General features: G+C 36.1%; 2 protein-coding genes across 5 annotated transcripts in view; one reads left to right on the plus strand and one right to left on the minus strand.

The window, feature by feature from the left end:
- LOC138700237 (serine-rich adhesin for platelets-like) overlaps positions 1-26,990 on the minus strand; it is a 148,900-nt gene that overhangs the window by 97,592 nt on the left and 24,318 nt on the right. For 2 of the 3 annotated variants that reach the window (XM_069826714.1, XM_069826712.1), the window contains exon 1: positions 975-1,122. The exons of the other annotated variant lie outside the window; for it this stretch is intronic. In XM_069826714.1, the coding sequence (XP_069682815.1) occupies positions 975-990 (16 nt within the window). In that variant the 5' untranslated portion in view covers positions 991-1,122. Of the gene's footprint in view, positions 1-974; positions 1,123-26,990 lie in introns of those variants that run through there. 3 annotated transcript variants of the gene reach the window in all.
- The window catches only part of LOC138700240 (enoyl-CoA hydratase domain-containing protein 3, mitochondrial), a 42,359-nt gene continuing 16,454 nt past the window's right edge, over positions 1,086-26,990 (plus strand). Inside the window, exons 1-7 of one of the 2 annotated variants that reach the window (XR_011332310.1) lie at positions 1,086-1,222; positions 1,516-1,652; positions 7,470-7,605; positions 14,367-14,557; positions 18,020-18,180; positions 20,263-20,377; positions 23,223-23,316. Coding sequence is in view for 1 of the 2 variants with exons in the window: in XM_069826717.1 (XP_069682818.1) it covers positions 1,121-1,222; positions 1,516-1,652; positions 7,470-7,605; positions 14,367-14,557; positions 18,020-18,180; positions 20,263-20,377 (842 nt within the window). In the remaining variant the exon portion in view is untranslated. The remainder of the gene's footprint in view (positions 1,223-1,515; positions 1,653-7,469; positions 7,606-14,366; positions 14,558-18,019; positions 18,181-20,262; positions 20,378-23,222; positions 23,317-26,990) is intronic. The other variant, XM_069826717.1, reaches the window with a different exon arrangement.

A 26,990-nucleotide genomic window follows, 5' to 3' on the forward strand; every position in this document is an offset into this window, starting at 1 on the left:
TGGGAAGAAATAAAACATTTGGCCAAAAACCGAATCCGATGGAAAGCGTTCTCTTCCGCCCTTTGCTCCAGTGGGAGATATAGGAATTGAATGAATGAATGTTTTACAACTCAGAATATAATAAAATGCCAATAAATCTATAATGGATTCTTACATTTAAACTATCACCACAACCCATTAAAAACATGACCAATAAAATGTAATAATAACACTATCTTCTACCAAATATAAAACATTTTCAACTTATGAAAACAGGACTTAAAATAATTTAAGTTAAGTAATGCGTAGCCTCAAAGAAGAGATTTGAAACTACATACCTTTCAAATGAAGTCATTCCTAAATAACTAAAATAAAATGTGTTACTGTTTGCTTTTTTATTGTAGGTCTATACGATAGGCCTATTCATGATTTGTCACAATTTTAAATGATAATCAATGCTTATTAGCTATTAAGGAAAGGAATACCTATTCTGAACGGAATTTACTATAACTTACATCTTGATAAAAAAAATAATGCGTAAATCCAATATATTTCGCTATACTTCCTCCCACTTTCGAATTACAAATAACACGTTTCCTTATTTAGTGATAATGACATTCAATAAAATAACGTGGGCTTATTTTGTTTCACACGACTTTTCCAAAATACTAGTTTATAAACAATGTGTACTTGATGTCTTCACGAGTAACGTGTTGTTCATATAAAACAAAATTGTAAACAAGAAATACCATCCCAATTACATTAACAAATCAGCAGACGATATATTTGTCAAATAAAAATGAAAGCAAGCGTAGGAGAAAAAAACACCTGAAGATTACTGAATGATTTATCATTCAATATCGTATTATCCCTTCGAATCATTTAAACCATATTTTGATCATACATAAATGATACTAAATCAAATATGCTTTCGTGTCTATAAGTAGTAATACACAAAATGTTCACAAATGTTTCTATGTACATGTTTACTATACCTTCTGGCTCTGCCATCTTTGTTGCTCTGAGCAACCGAAACCGAAAGCTGATTGGGTCTCTCTTCACGTGTACTCGTTGTCATGGCAACACGTTTTGCGTGCGTATAAACATTACATAAACAAATTTACAAGAAATATCAATATCAATGTTCGGGATACAGCGTCGCATAACAGCGCAGAAAAACTTGGTGATGAAAGTGTACGCAATGTCTAACCCAACGCGTACGTCTTTGGCGGTCTGCAAACATGTATGTTATTTAATTTCACTTTTTTATTTTGAAGGTCATTTCATTAGATGTTTGCATGAAATGATTTTTATGTGAATCCTATTTTTATGTGAGAATAATAATATTACATCTCCACATAATTATAGCTATTCTCCTCAGTGTTCTTTAGTAAAATTTATTTAATTATTTAATGAATTTGCTAAATAAAATAATACTTCTTAACCTAACCTAGCACGAGCATGAAACTAGAAATGACTCCAGACTTGTGACTTGCCTTACAACTAAGATATGTGTATTACTTTCTTATCTGCAAGGTATCTAGAATTCGAGGAACACCTCCAAAGCGTAATTATACTCATACACATAGTTCATGTATTCTTACGGAACCACTGACAAAAACAAGCCAACTTGGTGGAGTAAGAAAAATTGTGATGTCCAGCCAAAAAACCAGGTATTGTATTTCATTTTGTTTTTTGAAACACAGTTATAACTTTTTATTATCTTCTGCTAAAATAAGAGGGTGAATAGGAAAGTAACGCACAATAATTAGAAAAAAACCGTTTAATAGGTAAACAAAAATAAAAAAAAAAAAATACACAAATGAACTCTCATCTTTTAACTACTTTTCTACATAGGCGCCAAGTTTGTCAACATATTTCTCCCATCGTAGTACCAGTTTCAGTATACCCTGGTCATAGAATTCCGTTTGGTTGGAGTACAGCCATCTGCAGACAGTTGATTGCACTTCTGCATCGGTCGCAAAGCGATGGCCTGCCAGGAATTTCTTCATGAGACCAAACAGATGGAAGTCCGATGGTGCAAAGTCTGGGCTGTATGGTGGATGCCGGAGCACCTCCCAACCAAATGTGTTGATTTTCTCACGAATGGAAGCCGCAACATGGGGGCGACCATTGTCATGAAGAAGTTTGACATCGTCAGTGTTAATGTTAACAGCGTTTATCACGAAGGGCATGATGCAACGTTATCAACATTTGAATGTAGGCTGCAGTATTCACAGTGATCCCATGTTTAGCAAAGTCCACCACAAAACACCATGCATATCCTTGAACACTGTCACAAGCACTTTCTTAGCAGATTCAGTCACTTTGAATTTTTTCTTTATTGGGGAAGCAGCATGTTTCCACTCTATAGAGGCCTGCTTTGTTTCGAGCGTGTAATGATACGTCCAGGACTCATCACCAGCGACAATTCCTTTCAGAAAGTCATGCCCTTCTGCAGTGTAACACCTTAAATGGTCCAAGCATGCCATCATTCGCTGGCCCTAGTCAGGTTCTTAGGCACCCAGCAGGCACTAACTTTATGAAATTTCAATGTGTCATGCACGATATCGTACACTGCACTGTATGAAATGTTGAACTGCTGAGATAAGGTTCGCAGTTGGATCTGCCGGTCATTCAAAATTGCCGCCTCAATGCCTGTGACATTCCGCTGGATTGCAGCTGTTACTGGCTGCCTGGAATGTGGCGAATCACAAAGGTCCTCATGGTGTTTGCGAAGAATTCGCACCACCTGGAGATGTTGCTATAGTCCATACAGTCTTCCCTGTACACGCCACACATGTCCCTGTGAATTTCAATTGGATTATGTCCTTTAGCCCACAAAAATCGCACACTTTACTGCTCTTCACAAGTAACATGCGCGCCATCTTTGTTGCGTAGTTATTGTTGTTTTCTAATGCCAGGCGTTTGACAATAAAGTCATTTGACCTCTTGCACTCCAATATTTTTCAAAGATATCATGGCCAGCCACTGAAGCACAGATTTTGAGGTGTTCCGAATCCATTTCTTGGTTTGAGTTGCACAATGGACAGTTAGGGGACTGATATATTCCAATCTTTGTTGCGTAGTACACGCTTCTCTCGTTAAAGATGCACATGCAAAACAAATAGGCCTATTGTGTCTGTAATGAAAACTTCAAACTATATCTCGGTGAAATGTCAACATCCCAGTCACAATACCAATGCAGAAAAAAATTATTGTGCGTTGCTTTCCGATCCACCCTCGTATGAACCTGTTAACAAAGAAAAGTTGTACATTACGTTCAAAAATACTTATCATACCAGTATTGTGTATATTAATAACACGTAAAGATGTATTTTATTTTATTTTATAGAATTTATCTATTATGGTAACAATGGTTATTAAGGGAGAAAAATTTGCTCCGATGCCGGGGGATCGAACCCATGTCCTTGGTTCGAGTGCTTGGTACATAGAACCAAGGACCCGGGTTCGGTCCACAGCACCGGAGCGAATTTTTCTCCTTTAATAACCATTATTAATATCAATTGCATAATGCGACCTAAGTCGTTGTTGCACGAGTACACTGACGTATATAAGACAAAAATTTGATGCTTGGCTGAAAGATGGCTCTTTCTCCAAATCATCTCTTCTCTTCTGCCACATATCTCTCTTTCTGTCTTCTATCTCATGTCCTATCTTATGTCTCTGAACTTGTACCTATGTCACACACAATTTTATTAGCAGTAATGATACTGTAAATGTACGTATAGACAGTAGGAGTCGATCGATGACATTGTCCATACTACAACAGAGAATTCCAATGCTCTAAATCATAGAGCAAATAAAACAGTTCAAGAAATGTGCACCAGTCACATTGCATCACGTTATTTCCTACCTTGCTTACTTACTGGCTTTTAAGGAACCCAGAGGTTCATTGCTGCCCTCACATAAGCCCGCCATTGTTCCCTATCCTGAGCAAGATTAATCCATTCTCTATCATCATATCCCACCTCCCTCAAATCCATTTTAATATCTTCCCATCTACGTCTCGGGTCGACCTGGTTGGCAAGTTGGTATAGCGCTGGCCTTCTATGCCCAAGGTTGCGGGTTCGATCCCGGGCCAGGTCGATGGCATTTAAGTGTGCTTAAATGCGACAGGCTCATGTCAGTAGATTTACTGGCATGTAAAAGAACTCCTGCGGGACAGAATTCCGGCACATCCGGCGACGCTGATATAACCTCTGCAGTTGCGAGCGTCGTTAAATAAAACATAACATTTTAACATTTTTCTACATCTCGGCCTCCCTAAAGGTCTTTTTCCCTCCGGCCTCCCAATTAACACTCTATATGCATATCTGGATTCGCCCATACAGAACATAGTTACTGGTGTGAGTTAAAAGGAAAAAGAAGCTGCTCGGTGGGCTGATCAGAATTCCTATAAGAAAATGACTAAGTTAAAAAGAGATTAGTATTTATTCATAACATATTCATGAGATGAGAATGCAATCTGGAGTAACATATACTTTAAACACATAATTCCCTGTAATATGCAAGAGTAAAAAACTGTGGTTTCCCGTAACAGTAAATATTAACTGTAACCAAATACACTCTGTAACTGATCACATAAATACAAGGTTAAAAAACTGCTCGCAATTAGTATATTAACAATATTTATAACCCTCTAGATCAGGCCTGCACAAACAGCGCTCCTTTGGAGCGGGAGATCCGTGTTTACCGCTCACCGAAACAGAGAGGAAGATACGTCAGAATGACATAGACTTGCTATAGGTAGAGGAGAGGGAAACGATGACTCAGCTATCTAGTGGAGTGCATTGTGTAGGCCTATTCTCAGTAACTGTTTCACGTTGCTTACCTACTGCTACAGTACAGTACGGAGGGATCTAAATACGGAACATAACATTTAACATTTAACGATTTACAGCTTGAACTTATTGATCTTCACTGTGACCTAAGGGCTAAAGATCGTTTGAATAATACTACTAGCCTGGTTGAGTTTACAAGACTAAACATTAACAATAATACCCACCACTACACAGGCTGGCTGTGAAAATGATTGCTATGTTTGGCTCAACATTTATATTTGTGAGCAACTGTTTTCTATAATCAACTTTAATAAAGGCAGACATCGAACATCTGTAACTGATGTTTCATTATGATCAGTAGGCTACTGTTCCTTTCAGCTGCCAACAGCATAAAACCTCGTTTTGATGTACTGATAAATAAAAATATAACAAAATGATATTGTACATTTAAGTAGCTATAGAATTTCTATTACTTCTGTAAAATAAATATTTCCTTATTAATTAATAATAGTCCAAGATAGTTTTGCAAACACTGAACGGGAATTCATTTTATAAGCAAAATAGTATTTCCTTTTGTGTATATTTTGTACGAGATCACCCCTTCTTCCAGTCCACCCTTATACAGAGCGCAGCTGATATCTGCATTCTGCTCATGAGCTGTGAGTTGGCTCGGAGAGCGCAAACCTTGTGCAGGCCTACTCTAGATAAATACTGGGTCATCTAATTATTGTCTGAACAGAATTGGAGCAGGAATTGTGCCAGTCGATAAGCTGTTGTTTCCCACCAACCTGGCAGTACATGAGTCCGTAGTTCAGTGGTTACTTGCTCTGCTAGAGTGATTGCCTAATAAATTCTAATGTACTGTACTTTAAAAGTTATGTACTCACTCATGTCATGCACGAAGATGCAGGAACCACCTGCTTCCATTTTCCACAAATCTTCTAATTCTGTCACTCAACTCAGTGCTAAGCTAAGCCAAGATTCAATCTTTTGCACAAGGGATAGCTATATCCTGATCAAATCCTCTAGCCTTGTCACAGGGATAGGACTAAGTATGCTAAGCCAAGGTAACCTAATCGTTTGTACAAGGGATAACTATAGCCTCAATAAACTCTCTAACCTTGTCACTGAACTAGGGGCTAAGCCAACTCAACCTAACGTAATCGTTTGAACAAGGAATAATTGTGTTGTGTTTCCTTCATTTATGCTCCTTGCGAATCTACCTTATTCTTTAGTTCGCCCTCCACTGTCTATTTCTCTCCACATTGCTAAATCTTAAAGAGGGAAGACAGTCATTCTCCCTTGCATCCCACCCTCGATTCCCTTGCTTGAGAAAGGGGAGAATGGGCACCTAGGTGGAACACGTGCTGCTTGCAATAACCAGAGATGGCAGCACTCTGCAGTGCCACTGTCAGACAAAGTTGTTTCCGTTTCAATACGTGAGGGGACACTTATGGAAGCCTTCTCCCTTTCTTCCCGGCTCATGACGTCACTAGTCACGTGAGGCGGAGCCGTGACTGACCATATAAAAAAAGACGAGGTGGTGGGACCACTCAGAGGCCTGTCACCTTCCAAACAACTCTCATCTCACCTTCCCTTCTTCGCCTCTGCTCTCTACTATTCTCCCCTGTAGTGTTCTTGACTTAGACTTATCCCGGCTTGCTCGCTCAACCTTAGTCTTTCCTTCAAACTCCTCTGTGGTCGGAAAGTCGTGAGCTATGACTTGTTGATTCATCGATGCTGAGAAGCTTCTTCTCGTAGTTGGAAAGTCGCGAACTATGGCTCGTTAGATCCGTCAAATGCGAGAACTAACCACGCACCTAAATTCTCTCTCATTCTCTTGTCCCCACACTACCATCAGTGCAAGCCTAACCCTTTCCTACTCAGGTATTCCCGTTAACCATGTCTCTCTTTCGCACAAATCCTACTTTACTATCATAACTCTCCCCACATCGAAAAACCTCAGGACTAATTTCTACCGCAACACTGCTTCCCCTACCTCTAGAAACAGGGCAAAATACCTAAACTTTTCTTGTTGTTCATAAACATATGTTATTTAAAATAGTCTTCCCTTTTCTTCACTATAACATCACAACACCTCTCCTCAAGCTTCGGTCCTTTTGTCCCGTCACTCTAGTTTCCTCTCTCTCTGCCTCGACAACACGCCAGAGGGACACAATGGAGACTGGCACACGAAAACGTCTGTGTGCAACTGCAAATCAGTGTGTGCAACAACAGATCAAGTCGTTTTACGGAATCTAGACTTTACCCTTCCTTATTTAAATTAGTTATTTTAGACAATTTCATTTCATCCTACCTATTTCTGTTGTGTCTCTGTTGCTTGGGACAATACAACATTTCTAATAATTGCTGAATTAGACAAAATTTTTAGTTGTCTTCGAAACTTTACCAGTCAAAATACCCCTCATTTCTCGTGAAAAACAACAACTGAATACATTAAGAGGATTGATTGATTCAAAACTTTACATGTAACAAGTGAAAAATTAATTAAATCTGATGTTTTTGTATAAAATATGGCTGAATCTTAGAATTGGTTGAGTACTGAAGAGATTAAACTTTTCCTTCAGCCAGTTTCATATCTCAATATATCATAGAATTGGTTGAGTACTGAAGAGATTAAACTTTTCCTTCAACCAGTTTCATATCTCAATATTATACTTTCAGGAATGCCCTTTCACTTCAGATGATGGAAGATCTCATAAGTAATATTACTTTTAATCAAGATGATCCAGCATTAAGATGTATCGTGCTGTATGGAGAGGGAAAGGTGTTTTCTGCTGGGCACAACCTTAAGGAATTAGTGGGTATCTAATTGAGTATTCTGTTTCTTAGTTTGTATATAGATTTGTTTTAAATCATAATATGTTACAGTAACAAGAAATAACATTACACTGCAGAACTTACTCTGCTATTGGGTGCTAAAATTAACTAATTTCATATCATTGAATACTTTGTTTTCATAATTTAACAGCATTTGAGTATACAGCTTCAAGGGAGTTCTATTTATGTTCATGGCATAGCTATATCGCATTATGAGCAGTTATTTATCATTTGAAAGAAGTTTGTTTGGAAGTAATTTTTCTTCTATATATAGGTATTCCAGTATTTAAATGAATGTCTCCCAAAAGGACACTAGAATGTGATTAACTCTCATACATCCATTAATGTACAGGGTCTTTGAGAAAGAATGGTGGGGTTTCACGAGGTTACTGTGAAGTACTGGTACGTGTTATATGTAATGGACTGAAAATGCTTTTATTTAATTCTGTAACTCAAAAAGATTCCGAATAGCAAAGTTCCAATATATGCACCATTAACAGCATGACACACATCATAACTATATTCTATTTCAGTCCACACTCTGGCAAGAACATGCTGCATTCAGAACAATGGTACACAGATTATTCAACATACCCATGAGCCAACAACTCTACAATGAAGAAGTGAACACAATCAAATACATAGCACAAGAAAATGGTTACAACCCAAACATAATAGACAGAAATACAACATAGCATACAGAACAGAAAACACACTACAAAGACATCTCAACACATAAACAACACAAACAAATAAATACAACCACACAGGCGTATACAAACTCACATGCAATAGTTGCGACAATTTCTACATTGGACAGACAGGAAGATCATTCCAAACTCGATACAAAGAACACATTAAAGCAATAACAAGAGGACACAATACATTTACATATGCCGAACACATAACTAATGCTAACCACACATACAATAACATAAATACAGACATGGAAATCCTACACATACAACCCAAAAACCAAAAACTCAACACACTAGAACAATATGAAATATACAGACACACTAAAACACACTCTAATCAAATTCTCAACACGCAGATTTCAGAACACACACTATTTGACACAACTCTTCATCACACGAACGCACTCACACAACAGGCAGCGAAGTTGAGATAGCGCCGAGATCTAGTAGGCTCTGAGGATGATGTCAAGTAACACCGAAACAGCTGTAAGCCACACATGCTTACATAATTAACACGAGTAAGATCGCCATTTAATCAATTATTCTGGCAAGAACATCTGCAATTGCCTGACCAATTCTTTCCTTGAAGACGACAAGATTCCAGATGTTTTCTACGTAAACCTTATTTTTGACACAAACCCAGAGGAAGAAATGAAATGGAGTAGGATCAGAACTTCTTGCGGGCCACATGATAGTGCATTTCTGCCATTCCACTGTTCTGGAAATTGATGATTCAATTCTTCTTGCACACGATTCGCAAAGTGGCTTAGTGCTCCATCTTCTTCTATTTGTTCGATTTGAGGAAACAAAAAGTTCTCTAGCATGTCCATGTACGCAATGTGGCTTATGTTGGTTTCAACAAAGAAAAAGAGCCCAAAAATCTGGTTGTGCATTAAGGTGCACCACATGTTGACCTTAAGAGAATCTCAAGTGTTCAAGTATGACGTGTAGATTTTCAGAGCCCCAAATGCAGCAATTGTGCTGATTTATTATCACAACGACTAACATGGAAGATTGCTTCATCCAAGAAAAAGATATCTAGAAATCCTGGTTCACAGCCATTCCATAAAAATGTGAATGTCAGATTAAAAAAATAAAAATAATAATTTCCTGTGAGTTAATGATAGATCTGCTTTAAAAAAACAGATTTTCATTATTAAATGTATTTTCAAATTTTTAAAGAACTTCTCTTGAGATATTGTCACTTTAACTTAGGTTTTCCAGCTAGCTCTGATGTATAAAATAATTGCATAGTTGGTAGTACTGCTAACTTGTAGGGAATCCGGTAATTTGTAAACTGTTGATGTTACAAGTAGAAGAGTATTGTTGTACTTCCATATGCAGTAGTGTAAAACTTCTGGCAAGTTTTTAGATCACAATTAACAACAATGACTATTATGACAACAGTGATGGAAGATAAAAATATATAAACGCAATATTTTTGAGCTACTAAATTAATTAAAAGCACTTTCATTCTATACTTCGCAGTAACCTCACGAAACCCCAATTTAAAATAATAGCTAGATCTATAAAAATATTTGCGATTTTGTCGCACAGAATGGAAGCAGAGGCTTAGTTAGGAAAGATGCATTTATAGGAGACCTTTAACATACCATTGTTATAATAATTATAACGCTCATATTCTCAGCAAGAGAACATGAAAATCAATGAAAATCTGTGATCTTCCCTTTTGTATATCTGTCTATTCCAGGTCTAATTAATTCGCTTAATCTAATGTTTATTTTCAATGCAATGTGTAAACAAAGCTCTGAAATATAAACACTAAGTACTGGTGATAAAGGAACAAATTGTGTTAAGGAGAAAGTTTTGCTCATGCTTTCCAACATCAATCACAGACAATGGTGTCATTCAGCCAGTTTGCACAAGTTTGCCCAAACAGCTTGTTGAATGTGTTGTAGTTCATAGAACTAGTTATTAAGGCTTAAAACAAAAAAATTAGCTTTCCTACAGAAAGGAATAACATTAACTGAGGACCGTTTTTGCAAAACTTGCTAACTGCAAAATTTGCAAAATTAAGATTTTGATGGATTCATTAACATAAGGCACGCCTCTACATGATGTTCAATGCGTCTTAGTAAAATTGGGTTATTTCTCTTCATTGTAGTGTGTCAAAGTGTGATCGTTTTTTCAAAACTTGCTTTCTGCTATAAGTGAGACATACAGCAAACTTGATTACTAAAGTGTTTTGTCTCTCCTGTAAAATTTAGTTTTTTCAATTAGCAAGTTTTGCAAAAACGGTCCTCAATTTAACATGTAATTAATTAAATTCTCTAGCTTTTTAATATTGCAGTAAACATAATACAAAAGTAGATACAATACAATGATTTTATGTTTTCAGTCAATGATTTAACTTCATATGTATGTAAGGTGAAAACCCTTATATTACATGATTTATTTTAGTATAAACGTTTTCATTGTTCCAGACGACATCATCAGATACATATTTATATTACAATTTAATCTCTTAGTTTTAAATGCATGTGTCCTTATTACCAACAATTAAAACCCTGATGTAATAAGCATAGATGACCATAAAATATATTAAAATCAACATAATTTAAGAATTGAATTTGGGAATATCAGTAATCTCTTATTACATGTGTATATGCCCTTATTGTCAACTGGTTAAAACCTTATTATATAATTACAAGTACATATAAAATATAAAATTTGCAAGTCTTCACAGTTTAAGAATCTTAAAATCTGAGGAATCATGTGAAGTATTGTGTGAAGACATGCTTACAATGACAACTCTTTGTTCATCCAACTTGCTTACAATCCATATTTTTGTTAACCTATTACACGCCTTTCATTATGAATGCATTAAAATGTCATTCAAATTGATAATGTTTATATGTATACCATGAAATATAGATGTTAAATTATACATTGAAGCTTTTAAGCCATTGATGTTGATAATGATGGCATTACACCGAGCAAAATATTTCTATGATGAGAGGTGATCCTGTAATATTAATTGATGACGTGGAACTGTACGTACAATTGTAACTGATGATGGTTTCAATCTAGGAAGAGATTAATAATAAATATTATTAGAATTTGATTTCAAATTATCTGCTTATTAAAGATAATTACGATCATGGTATTATGTCTAAAAACATGTTGAAAAAGAAATATTAAAGTAGACATATCATTAAGATGACGAATAGATTTTAAACTTTAATATGAAGAAATAATAAGAGTTTAAAATGAATTAGTTTGTGTAACATGTGTTACATATGTAGAAAATTGCATGATTTTTATTAGAGGAAGATGTCCAAATTCTATAGACGATGTGGAATGTTATTATAAGCTAAGCTGCAGCGTTGTAATTTAGGCTGAAATGAGATAAAAATGTAAATATATATATTACTTACTTACTTACTGGCTTTTAAGGAACCCGGAGGTTCATTGCCGCCCTCACATAAGCCCGCCATCGGTCCCTATCCTGAGCAAGATTAATCCATTCTCTATCATCATATCCCACCTCCCTCAAATTCATTTTTATATTATCTTCCCATCTACGTCTCGGCCTCCCTAGAGGTCTTTTTCCCTCCGACCTCCCAACTAACACTCTATATGCATTTCTGTATTCGCCCATACGTGCTACATGCCCTGCCCATCTCAAACGTCTGGATTTAATGTTCCTAATTATGTCAGGTGAAGAATACAATGCGTGCAGTTCTGTGTTGTGTAACTTTCTCCATTCTCCTGTAACTTCATCCCTCTTAACCCCAAATTATTTGAAGGATTCGTAACAAGGTGTTTTTTTATGGTGATGGGTTGTTAGCCCTTCGCCCAACCCCCAAGCTGGAGGACCACCCCTCATCGGCTGTCTGCAACTGCTTATTCAATATATTCACAGTTACCCTCCATATCTGTTGGTAGAGCAGCTGGCTACGGACTGGAAGGTCCGGGGTTCGATGCCAGGTGGTGACAGGATTTTTTCTCGTTGCCAAACTTTCAGAACGGCCCCGAGGTTCACTCAGCCTCCTATAAAATTGAGTACCGGGTCTTTCCGGGGGGTAAAAGGCGGTCAGAGCGTGGTGTCGACCACACCACCTCATTCTAGTGCCGAGGTCATGGAAAGCATGGGGCTCTACCTCCATGCCCCCCCAAGTGCCTTCATGGCATGTTACGGGGATACCTTTACCTTTTACCTTTACCCTCCATATCTGGAGGCCGTCTCCTCGATCCGCAACCTGAGGATGTGCCATGCCGTGGTGGACATATATATATATATATATATATATATATATATATATATATATATATATTTCTCCAAATTTCTTAATGAGATAGGTGGCTGTTAAACTTGTAGGCAGATCGATCATGCACTGGTTCTTCACTTGGTAGTGCAGTTAAACTCTTCAGCAGTTAAACTGCCTCTTATTGAAATGGAGATTTACAATCCACGCACTTTCATTGTCGCAGGTGTTTAAATACCTACATTTTAGTTTTGGTTCTATGAAATCAGAGTGCACTAGCAATAACCATTGTCGTAGCAATTTCATGACCTCAACAAACATTTTCACAGGTGTTTAAATACATATGGTTTTGATTCTACGAAATCAGAGCGCACTATCAGGAAGTATCCCATGTCGTCGCGCTAATTTCATGACCTCAACATTGGTTTTATATTTCTTGAAAATTATTTTATCACAGAGAAAATTGTGAAATTAGACAATAAATCGGAAAACCCAAGGAAATATGTTAATATTGCATTTAAATGTGCAAAATAAAAATATATATGCATTTAAAAGTAAAATGCCCTCGAAATATGCATTTATGCAAAATAAAGTTGCTTTCATTCGAACGTAAAAACTATGATCAGCAAAGATTCATTTTCATTTTTTCAATATGCCAAATCAGTAAAAACATGCAATTGCATGAAGTTCCACGGTCTAATTATTACATTACCGTACATTACTGTTTCCTGTCCAAGTGTGCAGACCATCAGGACAGGAATATGATATGTCTGCAACCTTGAAATTCATCTGCGATTACTTTGGCAGTTCTCTACCCTTTTTTGCTTCCAATAATAATAATATCCCATACACAACAATGAAACACAATAATCCAAAGTATAATTTAAAAAAATAAATAATGATGATGATTATACGATAAGTGCTGATTATGTACTAGAGAGGATCGGAAAGTAACGTACAACAATTTCTTTACACTATACTATTTTGGTTAGGACGTTCAAAGTTGGCAGATAGTTAGTTTGAATCTTGCGCTACGGACAGCAAGGGCTCGATTAGGTGTCACCCTGGTGGAACGAGCGGTAACTACTGAATAAAGATGGAATGTGTGCTAGCATCGTCTACTTGTGAAGAGTAGCGAGGTATAGTCAGTTTTTTTTTTCTGAGCAAAACCAAAGTCCGAGTGAAATCCGAAGAGAAATGTTGGAGGTGTATGGTGCTGATTGTCTGGTCCGTAGTAACATTTCCAGGTAGTACAGGTTCTTCGAAGAGGGCCGAGTAAATCTTACTGATGAAGCACGTTCCGGCTGACCAGTGACCACTGAAACACCACCCAATGTCAGAGGCACTGAGGAGGCAGTCACCGACCCTACAGCCCAGACCTCACGCCGTCTGATTTTCACCTTTTCGGACCAATTAAAAAATTCCTAGGAGGCCAACGCTTTGGTTCGGATGAAGAAGTGAAATCAGTCATGCGCAGGTGGTTATATGCCCAGAAAACGGAATTTTATGAATGAGGTGTACTGAATCTGGTGTCACGATGGGGGAAATGTGTCGAGAGACTTGGTTCCTGTGCTGAAAAATATGTAAAACCTGTAGCTTTTTTCTGCATTATTTCGTTTTGTTTATGTATTAAATACGTTGCCACAAAAAATTGTTGTGCATTACTTTTCGACCTTCCTTCGTATCTTCATTAGTGTATTATTTTCAACTAGGTAACATAAAATTTAACACGTGAAAGACACACAAAAGGCCTACGTTTTCCAAAGTATTATTTTCATTATTTATAATTGAAGCAAAACATTTTTTGTCTACAGACCAGCAAGGATGGCATCGACTACCACAATCAGGTATTCTCTGCATGCACACGACTTATGCTTGGAATCATTCAATGTCCTGTTCCTGTCATAGCTGTGGTGCAAGGTCTGGCAGCAGCTGCAGGCTGCCAGCTGGTTGCAACTTGCGATATCGCCATATGCACTGACAACAGCACCTTCTCAACACCTGGGTAACCTATTTTTTTCATTACTCTCTAAAATGATGTATATTTTTTCATATTTTTACGCATTTCCCAACAAATTAATTTCGTTTATTAGGTTGCAGATGATATTATCATATATAGTTTACTTCTTATAAATCATTATGCAGTTTTCATTTTCTGAGTTGCACATAGGTAAAAGACATTCTTTATAATTTCAAAGTAAGATATCGAGTATGACTTAATTTATAAATTGTACTGGTACAGTGTAAGTACTTGGAGATACATGTCATTAATTTTGTTGAAATCAACGTAAAATAGCTGTTCTATATCTAATCTATTAATTTCTTAATTACTTTTCTATTTACAAAAAGAGATATACGTAGATATTAATAGTACATTATGCAACGAGCCTATAATGGTAGTAATTAAGACACGAGTATGTTTGTTTATGAAACGAGCGCGAGTTTCATAATTTTCATACGAGCGTCTTAATTACCATTATAGGCAAGTTTCATACGACCTTTTATGCTCGACCATATTTCTAACTTGAAATTATTCATAAGTATTCATGTTATGGTTATGTAAGTGAGGAGCATATCTGACCTGAATTGTGAGATGTGCACAGACGCAAAAGTATTTATTTTTTCCAAAACACGAATGTCATTGACCTTGATATAATCTAGAGAATAACATGAACATTAGGCTTGATATAACCTGGAAATTGATTTAGAATTGAAAAACGAGATGACAAATTGAATTTATTTGAATATTATTTACAATTAACGCTAATTATTATAGTAACAGAACATAACCTTCTGCGACAGTATTGGATTTCCAGCCTCCGTGACTTTTCGCTAATTGTCTTTCGATTGCATATTCGAGAATAATCGATACTTGCGGTTTTATAATGGTATAATCAGTACAATGGTGATTTCGCATTGGCTGAACAACTGAATTATAATGAATAGGTGTACTTTAATGAGGTGCATTAAAGGGCTACTACCAGGTGTATAATTACTACATTTCGGCATGGTCGAGCATAAAATTACAGATGTTTTATAACAAATTCTGAGCAGTATACTTCCTTTCTTTTCAAATAACCAGTAATATTGTCAATTATGTAGTTAAAGATGAGGTTCTAAATAACTGCTTTTGTGGGATTTTAATAAGGAAGGTTTAGAACTAACTATACCTGGTTAGTCTTTGAAATGGCCAAATCAGAAGTGATGTGTTGCCTCTGTCAATCAAGGATCTGGTACATTGTAGCACGGGATTTAAAGTTCGTTCAAAGCCTTATTTAACATTTAATTTAACATTAATGTAATAAAAAGCTATAACAATAAAAAAAAATATTGTTGATGCACAATGTGACATAACGCAGGTAATATTATAGTTTTTTTTATTTATTATTTTGTCCTACAGAATAATATCTGTAATATTGGCAATTAATATTAGAGGAAAAAAATTCGCTCTGGCACCGGGGATCGAACCCTGGTCCTTGATTCTACGTACCAAGCGCTCTGACCACTGAGCTACGCCGAATTCAATCCACAGCACCGGATCGAAATCCTCTCCTTCAATGTTTCCCTTTGTGGTTTATTATTTTGTCCTATAGAATAATATCTGTAATATTGACCTGGGTTTGATCCCTGGCGCTGGAGCGAATTTTTCTCTCTAATATTAATTGTCAATATTACAGATATTATTCTGTAGGACAAAATAATAAATGAAAAAAAAAATCTATAATATTCTCACAGTTAGCAGTGCATATAATTGCAGAATCCTGGCCAAACAAGTCACTCAGCTGAGTGCGCCCCTAGTACTGTTATTGCAAGTTATCTTGAATTTCCTGAGCGGGACAGAGGGGCAGAGGGAAGGAAGCGCATAACGTAGGTGGAGCCAACTGAGTTGTTTGCGCATGCTCCGCATCATAATCTCTTGTCAAGAAACATAGTACTATTTCCTTCACTGTGTACCAGTAGTGTCTAGAGTTACCATGAAGCAGCAACCACAGGGTAGTAATTATGGTGAAATCACACCACCGCGGAGAAAAAGTAACGCTGTTATCCACAGTGGAGAAAGAGAAATTATTGCAATTATAATTAAGCGTTGCCAGGAGGAAAAATTAAACAAATATTTGCTGGAACCTCTTGCTAAGGAATATGAGAGAGCAGCTAAATACTCTGGCAAAAGTATTAGTTCCATGAAGAGAATTAAAAATAATATTGAATTACAACCGAATGAACCTCACACTACTCTGGGAAAGAATAGGTATGTAATGTTTAGAAATTATTGCTATAATAGTTATGTACAATAGTGTGTGTATTGTGAGCGACATAATGAATTACTGTCGTAAGTTATTATTTTCTTATAGTTCCACTAAACATATTATTTCATTCCAGAATTAGGACTTGTGTAAAGTTGAAGTGGACGACTTCGATCAACATGTTATTCGGGATACAATCAAAGAATTCTATCTCGTTCAGAAAGTAGTATCTACGATTAAGAAGATAATTTCGAATGGATGATGCCATTGACGAAATAATTAATTTTGGACTAAGAGATGATGGCAGCAATGATAGGGATATGGATTGTGTATAACTGTAAATTAATGTAAATTCAAATAATCAGCCTGTAAAATATTGTTATAAGAATATGTACGAATTAGCTGAAGGTGTAAGTCATGTAGGCCTATATAATGTATAGAAATAGCTGTAGTAACTCCGCCATTGCCAGTCCCCAGCCTGTTACAGGTTAATTAAAACTTGCTACGAAACTATGTTCTCCTCTCAAAACCGGAGTATCATGAGAAGATGATGTCTGTATTGGACCAAGTTTTTTTACAGTAGAGAGCCATAAGGTAAAGGAACCAACGTTTTCTGAAAAGTGTCACGTTACCCGAGGGAGGGGCATCCTTGCCGTGTTGTTACGTTGATGAGTACATGCCGTACCGAGCAGTTCGAAAGACAGACTTAGGGGATGTAAGGTTCAAGATAACTTGCAATAACAGTATAATGGCAGTTGACATGGGACATAAACGTCAACATATATGCCTAACTTGGAGTAAGGCCAAAAAGGGGAACATTGAAGGAGAGGAATTCGATCCGGTGCTGTGGATCGAATTCGGCGTAGCTCAGTAGTCAGAGCACTTGGTACATAGAACCAAGGACCCGGGTTTGAACCCCGGTGCTGGAGCGAATTTTTCTCTAATATTAACACAGGTAAGTTTTGTACACACACTCCAAAATTATGTTGCAAATGCAATGTCGGCCTGCGCATAAGGGCACATTGCCACGTGCCCTCCCAACACATAAATATATTACTGTATTAATTTTTATTTCTTAATGAATTATATGGCCTACACACACAGATGGACTTGTGCCGTACTACCCACATGATCGGCAAAGCAAGGAAAAAACTCTCTCTCTCTCTCTCTCTCTACCGTAGAATATCTAATATTACCATATTATTGCATTTCATTATTTTCAGTGCCAATTTTGGTATTTTTTGCTCTACTCCTGGAATTGCTGTGTGTCGTGCAGTTCCCAGAAAAGTCGCTGCACAGATGCTGTTTACTGGAATTCCTCTTACAGCACACGAAGCTTTGCAAGCTGGACTTATCAGTAAAGTTACAACACAGGAAGACATTGGTATGAAATTTAACTACCTATTTATAACCTACTTCTTTAGAAGAAATAAATATCTCACCTTAAAATCTGTACAAAAATATTTCTCAGTTACAAAATCAATCTTGTAAGAAAAATAAACACTATTTGAGTTACAATTACATATTATCATTCAAAATAGCAGTACAAACATACGGCAAACAACAATCAAAGATTTTTTTGTATGAAATGAGCTCTTATTTGCATTTTGCATTGTAACTAATGCACAATATAACATGTTTTCTATGAAGTGATGTTTAAATTGTTTTTTCTCATTTCATATATCATTTCTCGTCTATAGTGCTGTTCCACTTATAATGCGGCCTTAAGGCCACAGTCCTTTGACGAGTGTATTAACGGGGTTATACTACACTCAGGGACAAAAAAACCGGACACTTGTATATTTGCTTGTATTTTGTTGCCAATTATTTCAAAATGAAACAAAACCCATTTAAACAAAATAATGTTTCATTTAGCACCTTATACGACAACATTTGAAAAAAAAAAAAACTCTGATGAGAAAATTTACAAAAAATTACAAAGGGCGTATAACTATGGCATCGTTTGGTCTAACTGTTTTTTCATTTTATGGTGCCTTAAACATTAAAAACTCTTTTTAGTAAGGGGTATTACCCGCCCTCTGGCTTGAATAACTGCATCCATACGCCTTGGCATGCTCTCAATTTGGTTAGCAATGGCTTCTTGAGGAATAAGTTCCCATTCTTCGCCAAGTGCTCGCCTCAACTCTTGTAACGATTCTGGTCTCGGTCGTCTATTCTTAACACGCCATCCCAGCATGTTCCACACGTGTTCAATTGGGTTCATGTGTGGACTCCTTGCTGGCCATGGAAGAACATGGATTCCCACTTCTTGGAGATAATCTCCGACCGCATGGGCAATATGCGGCCGTGCATTATCATGCATTAAAACAAAATTATCGCCTACAAATTGGCCAAATGGCACAACATGATCAGCCAAACATTCATTTATATACCTATCAGCTGTTAGTCTTCCATTTTCAACAAAAACCAACTCTGTATGAGCATCCGTACACACTCCTGCCCAAACAATCACTCCACCACCTCCATACGGCACATTTTCGGAAATGCAACACTGTGAAAATCGTTCTCTCCTCCTTCTTCAAACTCTTTCACGTCCATCAGGTGAGCACAGATTGAAACGGGACTCATCGGTGAACAGAACACAGCTCCACTGTCCATTTCTTCAATCCCTGTGATCATTTGCAAAACGCAGTCGTTCAACTCGATGCATCCTGAGAAGTCTGGGACCAGTTGCAGGTCTACTTGATATCAGTCCACTTGCTTTCAACCTCCTCCTAACTGTTTTGGCCGAAATTGGGCGTCCATGCATGTTAACAAATAGTTGGGCTACACTAGTAGCTGGCAGGTTGCGCTCCCTAAGAACTCTCAACACCATATACCTATCTTCATTTGGATTTGTAGCTCTTGGACGACCCGAACCTGGTCTTCTGGTATATTCTAGGGTCTCTCTATACCGTTTTATGGCATCATAGGTTGTGCTTCTAGCCATATTCATAACATTTGCAATGTAACGTACACTGCATCCATCATCGTAAAGGGCTACAGCTCGAGCCACATCTTCAGGTCGCATCTTGTTTTAAGACAAATGTTACAACCCCACTTAAACTCAGAAAATGTAAAAATAAAGAAATAACGAATGATAACGATAATGAAGCACAAAATGGTTGAGACAAAATTGTTATAGCTGAGACTCCGAAAGCAAAATTGGAATATTTGGTTGTAATGGCTTGTTTATAAAACAAAAAACAATCAACAATGTATACACGTCTCCATAACAACAGATGGCTACCATAATATTGTATGAGAAGCTAATGTTTTGCAAAATACCAGCAAATATTAAAGTGTCCGGTTTTTTTTGTCCCTGAGTGTATATTATCACGAATTCCTTTTGTTAGTATTCATTGCATCAAACTTCTGAAAACAAACGGTAAATAAAATGCACACTGACGTCTTCTTTTAGAAAAAACACTAATTTTAGAAATAATATGTTTTATTTTATTTGCAGATGAGGAACTACAAAAAATTGTAGATGCCATACGGAACAAAAGTCGTTCAGTTTTGGAACTGGGAAAGAAGTTTCTATATGAACAATTGGAGATGGATATCAGAACAGCTTATAGGTTTGTTAACTTCTATGTGCCCTGTTTTACCTTAACATTGCCATAATCTCAGTGATAAAATTACAGTTTAAAATATGAAATTAAGTACATTACTACTAGCATCTGAATTGCAAATATTTACTAACAGCTCTTTCTCAACTACCTAAATCTGAATGGAACCATACTTACATCTTCATTTGAATGATTGCTCGTAATAAACCTGGATATTAACTTTTTTTTTGACATACAAATTTTCTGACTGCTAACTGCTAACACTATATACACATCAGTTTTCTTTTCATACAGATTTGTATACATTGAATGCTCAACCATGCTGTTAAAACCATGAATCCAGATCGAAAGTAAATTTTATTTAATATTACATATAGTTATATAATTGCGGGCTTAACAACCACATCAATAATTACAGATAAAAGAATACCTGCTATTAAGCATTCTGGGTAATTTTTTTATGACATCACGAATTAACTCCAGATTGAATCTTTATTTAAACGCAGTAAATAGGAATATAGTTGTGTTTCACTTCAATTTACAAAAATAAATTTAACCAAGCAGTTTCCTTCAGTACATCTAATATGAAGAAAAATATACAATTTTGAGGTACATTAGTCTTTATGTTTATACGGTATTAGTCTCTCAATTCTTCTTGCAGTATTACTTTGTTATATAACCCCATCATCTTTGTTAAATGTTATTATTGTAGTCATCGTTATCACCATCTCCGTCAACTCCTTTGTCACTACAGTTTTAAAACTAACGAGAGACATGCTTTTACCGAAAATTTTTCACACTTTACTCTTGTGGACAGAAATGGAGTTTGTCAATATGCTACATATAATTAATGGAAGTTTGAAGTATAGGTACAGCATAGTGTTGTATTATATTTTTAATATTTTGTAACAATAGAAATCAAAACGTTACATTACACGAGGTCAAAACAATTGGGAAAGTATGTGAATTATATACTGTACTTGCTTCACTTACAGTGTTGCAATTTCCTTTTAGGTACGTGTTAATCAACTTGTGGTGAGTGAAAGATTTGATGAGTTTTGGCTATGACGTATCTTATTGTAGTGATCATTGATCTGGCACCGTTTCTGATTTAGTGGTTTAAAAATGAGTTAAAGTTTATGAACTACTGTATGAGATAGTTATATTCTTCTGGGTAACGATTCTATACACAAACTAATGTATAGTTAGAAGTTTAAAAACTATCATGACTGGCAGCAAAATCTTCAGCATACTTCAGCACTCAGTACATAAACAAATGGCCGAGATATTTTACGGTGATGATGTATCAAGTCTCCTGTATGCTATTTGAAATAAATGTCCGCAAAATTATTATTATTATTTTTTTTAGATGTATAAATCATACATACGCTCATATGCATACACAGATATAGGCAAAGACACGAACTAGCACTGTAATTTACAGTGTTCATAGCATTATTTCATTTTTTTCGGCCAGTTTTTAATTTTATCGAAGGAAACTTGCTTGTAGTTAAAACAGATGATTATACAAACGTGATCAATTAATGTATCAGTCTATCTCAATGAAGAAAGAATTGCATTTGTTTTAATAAAGATACCGGCACTTTGGGTTTAAGCATTTGCTTTTGAGAAACAGCAACATTTTATCAATAACATTAATATAGTAACTGGAGACTTCATTAAAGCATCACGTATGACAGAAAAATTGACTGAAGACTAAGGTTATCAGGTTTTTTTTCACAGTTTCCGGGAATGGGTATCGACATATGAAAATGTTACTTTTGACATTCCTCTTAGTTTGCTATTCACTTATATTGTGTACTTACACAATTTAAAGAATTAAAATACTGATTCCATTTACACATTAAAATGTTCATTCTAGTTAACTACAGCTAAAACTACTGGTATTTTTCAGAAGAGTGAATTTTTTTTAAGCAGGTGTTCTCTGGATCCCAATTTTGCGGCAAATTTCTGACAGATCATGTTGAAGTTGGTTAAAATATCAAGCATGGCTCGAACAGTTTCCAAACTCTTTCTGGATTTTTGTGATGTCACATCATGTTCACTGAAGAAAAATAAACTCTCTCCATTACTTCCAGGAAGACACAGAGAAGTTTAATCAACTTCTGGAGTTGTGTACAGGGTATCACTTTCTCAGAGAAAAATTTAAAAATTTCACTCCATTTTGAGCAAAGAATAACATTTCCTTCATTACACTTTGCTCTTTTTCCTCTGAAGTCAAATTTCTTCAAGCGAGAAATTTCATAAAATAAATCATCTTCATCCAGTCAAGTCCATCTATATCTCAACGGGAATAATGGACTTTATCTTCAAATTCTTGTCTCTTTCTAGAGGAAATCTCAGCAATATGTAGTCCACAGATATCTTATCTTATGAATTAATTCACCAGCCACTGAGATATTCAACAGCATTTTCATAAAATTATAATAATCACCACCGAAAATTGGGAATATTCGGGAGCAAATTATTAAATCCAGGGACATTCTGGAAACAAAAAGCAAAATTCGGGAACTATCCCCAGGAAACAGGGATGTCCGGTAACCTTACCGAAGACTTACTTGACTTTCATTTTATTGAGTTATAAATTGACTTTAACTAACTTCAAATTACAGACTATTAGATCCATATCGGTGCCTAAATATAAACTTTCATTTTTTTTTTTTTGCAAAAAAAAAATTGTTGTAGGTAATACTTATGCACTAATCAGAATCTTCTGTTTCATATCATGTTTACAGTATGGGTCCTAGATAAAATATTAATTAAAAATTGTTAATAAACAAATGGCATATTGCCATTTAAACTTTCATCAGCTTGAAATAATTAATCTCTCTAGGTGATCTACATGTACAGTACATGGTCGATGGTGTTGACTTCGCATCTAGCTGACATCCTGCGCCTCATATGGTTTTGATAGACCCAACGTTCCTGTAAGCTTTTCTGAAAATTTGTGTATGTCATTGATAACTGCAGTGGTCAAGTCCAGACATTGTATAGTTTCCTACTTTCTATTTACAATATCACAAGTTGTTTAGAAAGCATAAGGTATGCCGCCATTTCTCAAATTTACAGCTACTGTCACTTTAGTTGACATTAAATTTTATTTCAGTGTGTTTCAGACAATTGGTTGAGTTACGAAAGTTAATCAGCTGAAGATTCTAACCTCCTCCTTCTCATTCCCAAGAAGTTCGTAGCAGGGGCGAATGCTAGTCACGAAAGTTAGGCTTGCTCTTTTATTCATAGGCGAAGATGGGAGGATATAAAATTCATAATTAATCAAAATAATCAGACCCACATAAATAATTTATTTTATAATTATGAAATCATTATGAGTCATGGATCATATTCGCTTATCAGATGTAGAAGTTCGATATAATATAACAAACATGGCCAACAAAACAGATTATTTAGTTTTTTGGTCCCTGCCAACCAATACATATTGTTGTATTGAGCTGCACTAAACGAGCACACATATTCTCTATAATGTCTGTCTTCTCTTAAATAATCCTTCGGGAAAATGGATGTTTCAATAACACACAATTCCGAAGTCGTTGCAATACTTCAAATTAATGTTTAAGAATTAATAATACATGCAACAGCTAACATATGCATTCCGCTCATACAATTACATTGCACTCGCATATCACAGCACATTCACTGGTAAAAGCTGCTGCCAATACTGGTCTGTGTATCGTTAAATATTATAGTCCTTGGTGTAGTTCTCGGACCAGAGCTTCAAACAACACATAACAGAAGCATGTGTGCCTAGGACGGACTAAGGAGGAAGGCACTTGCGCGCATATCATATTCTCGCTATTTCTACGTCTTTCCTGTAGCTCTGAGAAACGAGCAAGCCTTGCGATACTTGCGGTGTGCAACCTGCGGATGGTATTACGTGTATACAGTATTCCAAAAATCAAAATAAATTTTTATGTATGCGTAACGCCATTTTGAGAAATACACATTCTACGAAAATATTGGGCTTGCACAGCAAGCATAGTATGCCCTGAGAAATCGCCCCTGGTTCGTAGGCAATTTGAAGTTCCGTTATAAAGGCAGGCTTGTTGTTGGGAATCATCATTGTTTTCTTGAAGTCCTGTAGGATGCCAGATATAATTGATGACATTTATTTTAAAAGTGTTTTCCCAGTTGATTATCAAAATAATTTGCTCTACTAGCTACGTGTAGTTTTCACATTATAAAAACATAGGAATATTGAAATTAATTTTAGCCTCATTAAAGATATTTTCTTGATTTATAGGAAATAGGATTATTATTTTCATTTGTATAGCTATTTTACAATAATTTAATATATGAACACAGCTCTATTACAAGAAATGTTCAATGGTATTTGTAGCTATTTGATGATACATAACAATGCCTCATATAAAATGAAAATTTACATAAAATTTGTCAAAATAACCGAGATACGACGATTTTCCCCACTTAAATATTTCAAAGCGTGTTTACCTTTATAAAGGTGATATAAAAGTTATAACCAAATAAATAATGCGTTTGCGTATACAAAAACACTCCCAAAAATAATATACACTTATGAAAAAAAAAAAAATTGATTAACAATATTTTCACCGTTACAATTACACATATATAAAAACTAAATATAAACATTTATATAGAGATAATAAATTTTACAGGAGAAAAAGTTCGTCCAAAGGGCTGGACTCTGGAAGAGTACCCAAAACGCTCATTGCATTTCTGCGTTGAATAGCAATACTTAAGTGTTGATGCAAATAAGTAGTGCAACAGCAATCACCAGTAATGGAGATCAAAATTTGGCCGATTTGAGATACCAAAACTTTAGCATGATGACTCCAAGGACTGAAGGTTTCCACAGCAAATGGTGCCTGTAAACGGTTCTAGTTCATTACACCGGTAAATGATAATTATACAGTGTTTTTGACTTTGCATAATTGCTGCAGTTTATACAAGTATGTCTGTAATCAATTACATAAACGTGGCTTCATTAATTTTCAAATATGTTTGATTTGGTAGAATTCATCATTACTTTCCGTTAGATGGACTATTCTTTTGGGTTCAATTGTAGTTTGAAAATGGCTGTTATACAGAGTGTAACGAAAATGTATGTCGAAACTTTAGGGGCATATTCCTCTCACAGAGAGGATGTAAAAATATTATATGGGCATGGTCCGGAAACACTTTATTTCCTTATTACAGGCCTTCTAGTACAACTCTGCTTACACTGATGTGATACATTATGAAATAAAAATAACATACCACATGGAAGTATCAGTGTTTGGGCCGACATTGTTGATGTTCTGGTGGGACCTCATGTTCCACTCAGGCTCAACGAAGAAAAATACAAAGCGTTCTTAGAGTACATCTTTCCTGTTCTGTTACACCATGTGCCGTTAGTAATGCGAAAAAACACGTACCGGTACTTCATATATGATGGAGCTTCTGTTCACTTCGATGTCAATGTTTGTCGATATCTAAGTCACAGGTTCCGTGACATACAGGTAGAGATGTACCAATATCTTGACCCCTGCACTCTCCAGATCTAAATTCAATAGACTTTTATTTGTGGTGTCATTGTTTGTGCAGTAGCAAGCAATGTACCAAGTACGCCCTATGTTTTGGGTCAAGTGAACATGGTTCGTCTAGTCAATATATACATCAGCTGAGACCAGTTGATACTGCCCGTGTCTCACGTCCTGAACCGAGAGTTCCCTAGTGCTTATAACCACGCCTCTTAGGTCTGCTCGGACCGGCACGGGAGCTGCAGCGTGGCGGCATGGCAGCATGTTACATGTTATGAAAACATTATCCTATGCAATCACAGAGATCTTTACTGGTTATAATACTGGATACTCTAATCGTGGTTACCACTGTCGCTATTATCTCTGATGGCGATTTCCTAAAATGTATGTACACACTAGGCCACTCTTCGTTCAGTCTGGACAACTGCTGAATTACCATAGAGCAGTATTTCTCGAAGTATATTCTGGGGTTCCGTGAGCCCTATATGATTTTAAATGTTATTTTATACTTTTTTTACTTGGTTATTTAACTACATTGTATCAACTACTAGGTTATTTTGCATCGATGGGACTGATGATAGCAAAATGGTATTTGGCGAGATGAAGTCGGGGATTCGCCAAAGATTACCTGACATTCGCCTTACAGTTGGGGAAAACCTCGGGGAAAAATTCCAACCAGGTAATCAGCCCAAGCGGGAATCGAACCCGCGCTCGAGCGCAACTCTGGATCGATAGGCAAGCGCCTTAGCCGACTGGGCTGCTCCGGTGGCTATTTTATACGTAGTGGATACTATAAAAATATATAGAAATGTTACGAAAATATGAAACAATAATAACATGAAACCGATGATGATGATGATGATGATGATGATAATAATAATAATAATAATAATAATAATAATAATAATAATAATAACCCAAGAATATGCGTAATAATAATATTACAATAATATGCGTAATAATAATATGTTTAATGAACATCTAAAACGGAAAATACCCATAATATTTATCACTTTCATCACTGGATTCTCTGCGTATGTGTTCACTAAAACAAAATATCGAAAAGACAAAATGCAGAAGTACAG

Source organism: Periplaneta americana, chromosome 5 (genome assembly GCF_040183065.1).
Source record: "Periplaneta americana isolate PAMFEO1 chromosome 5, P.americana_PAMFEO1_priV1, whole genome shotgun sequence".
Lineage (NCBI taxonomy): Eukaryota > Metazoa > Arthropoda > Insecta > Blattodea > Blattidae > Periplaneta > Periplaneta americana.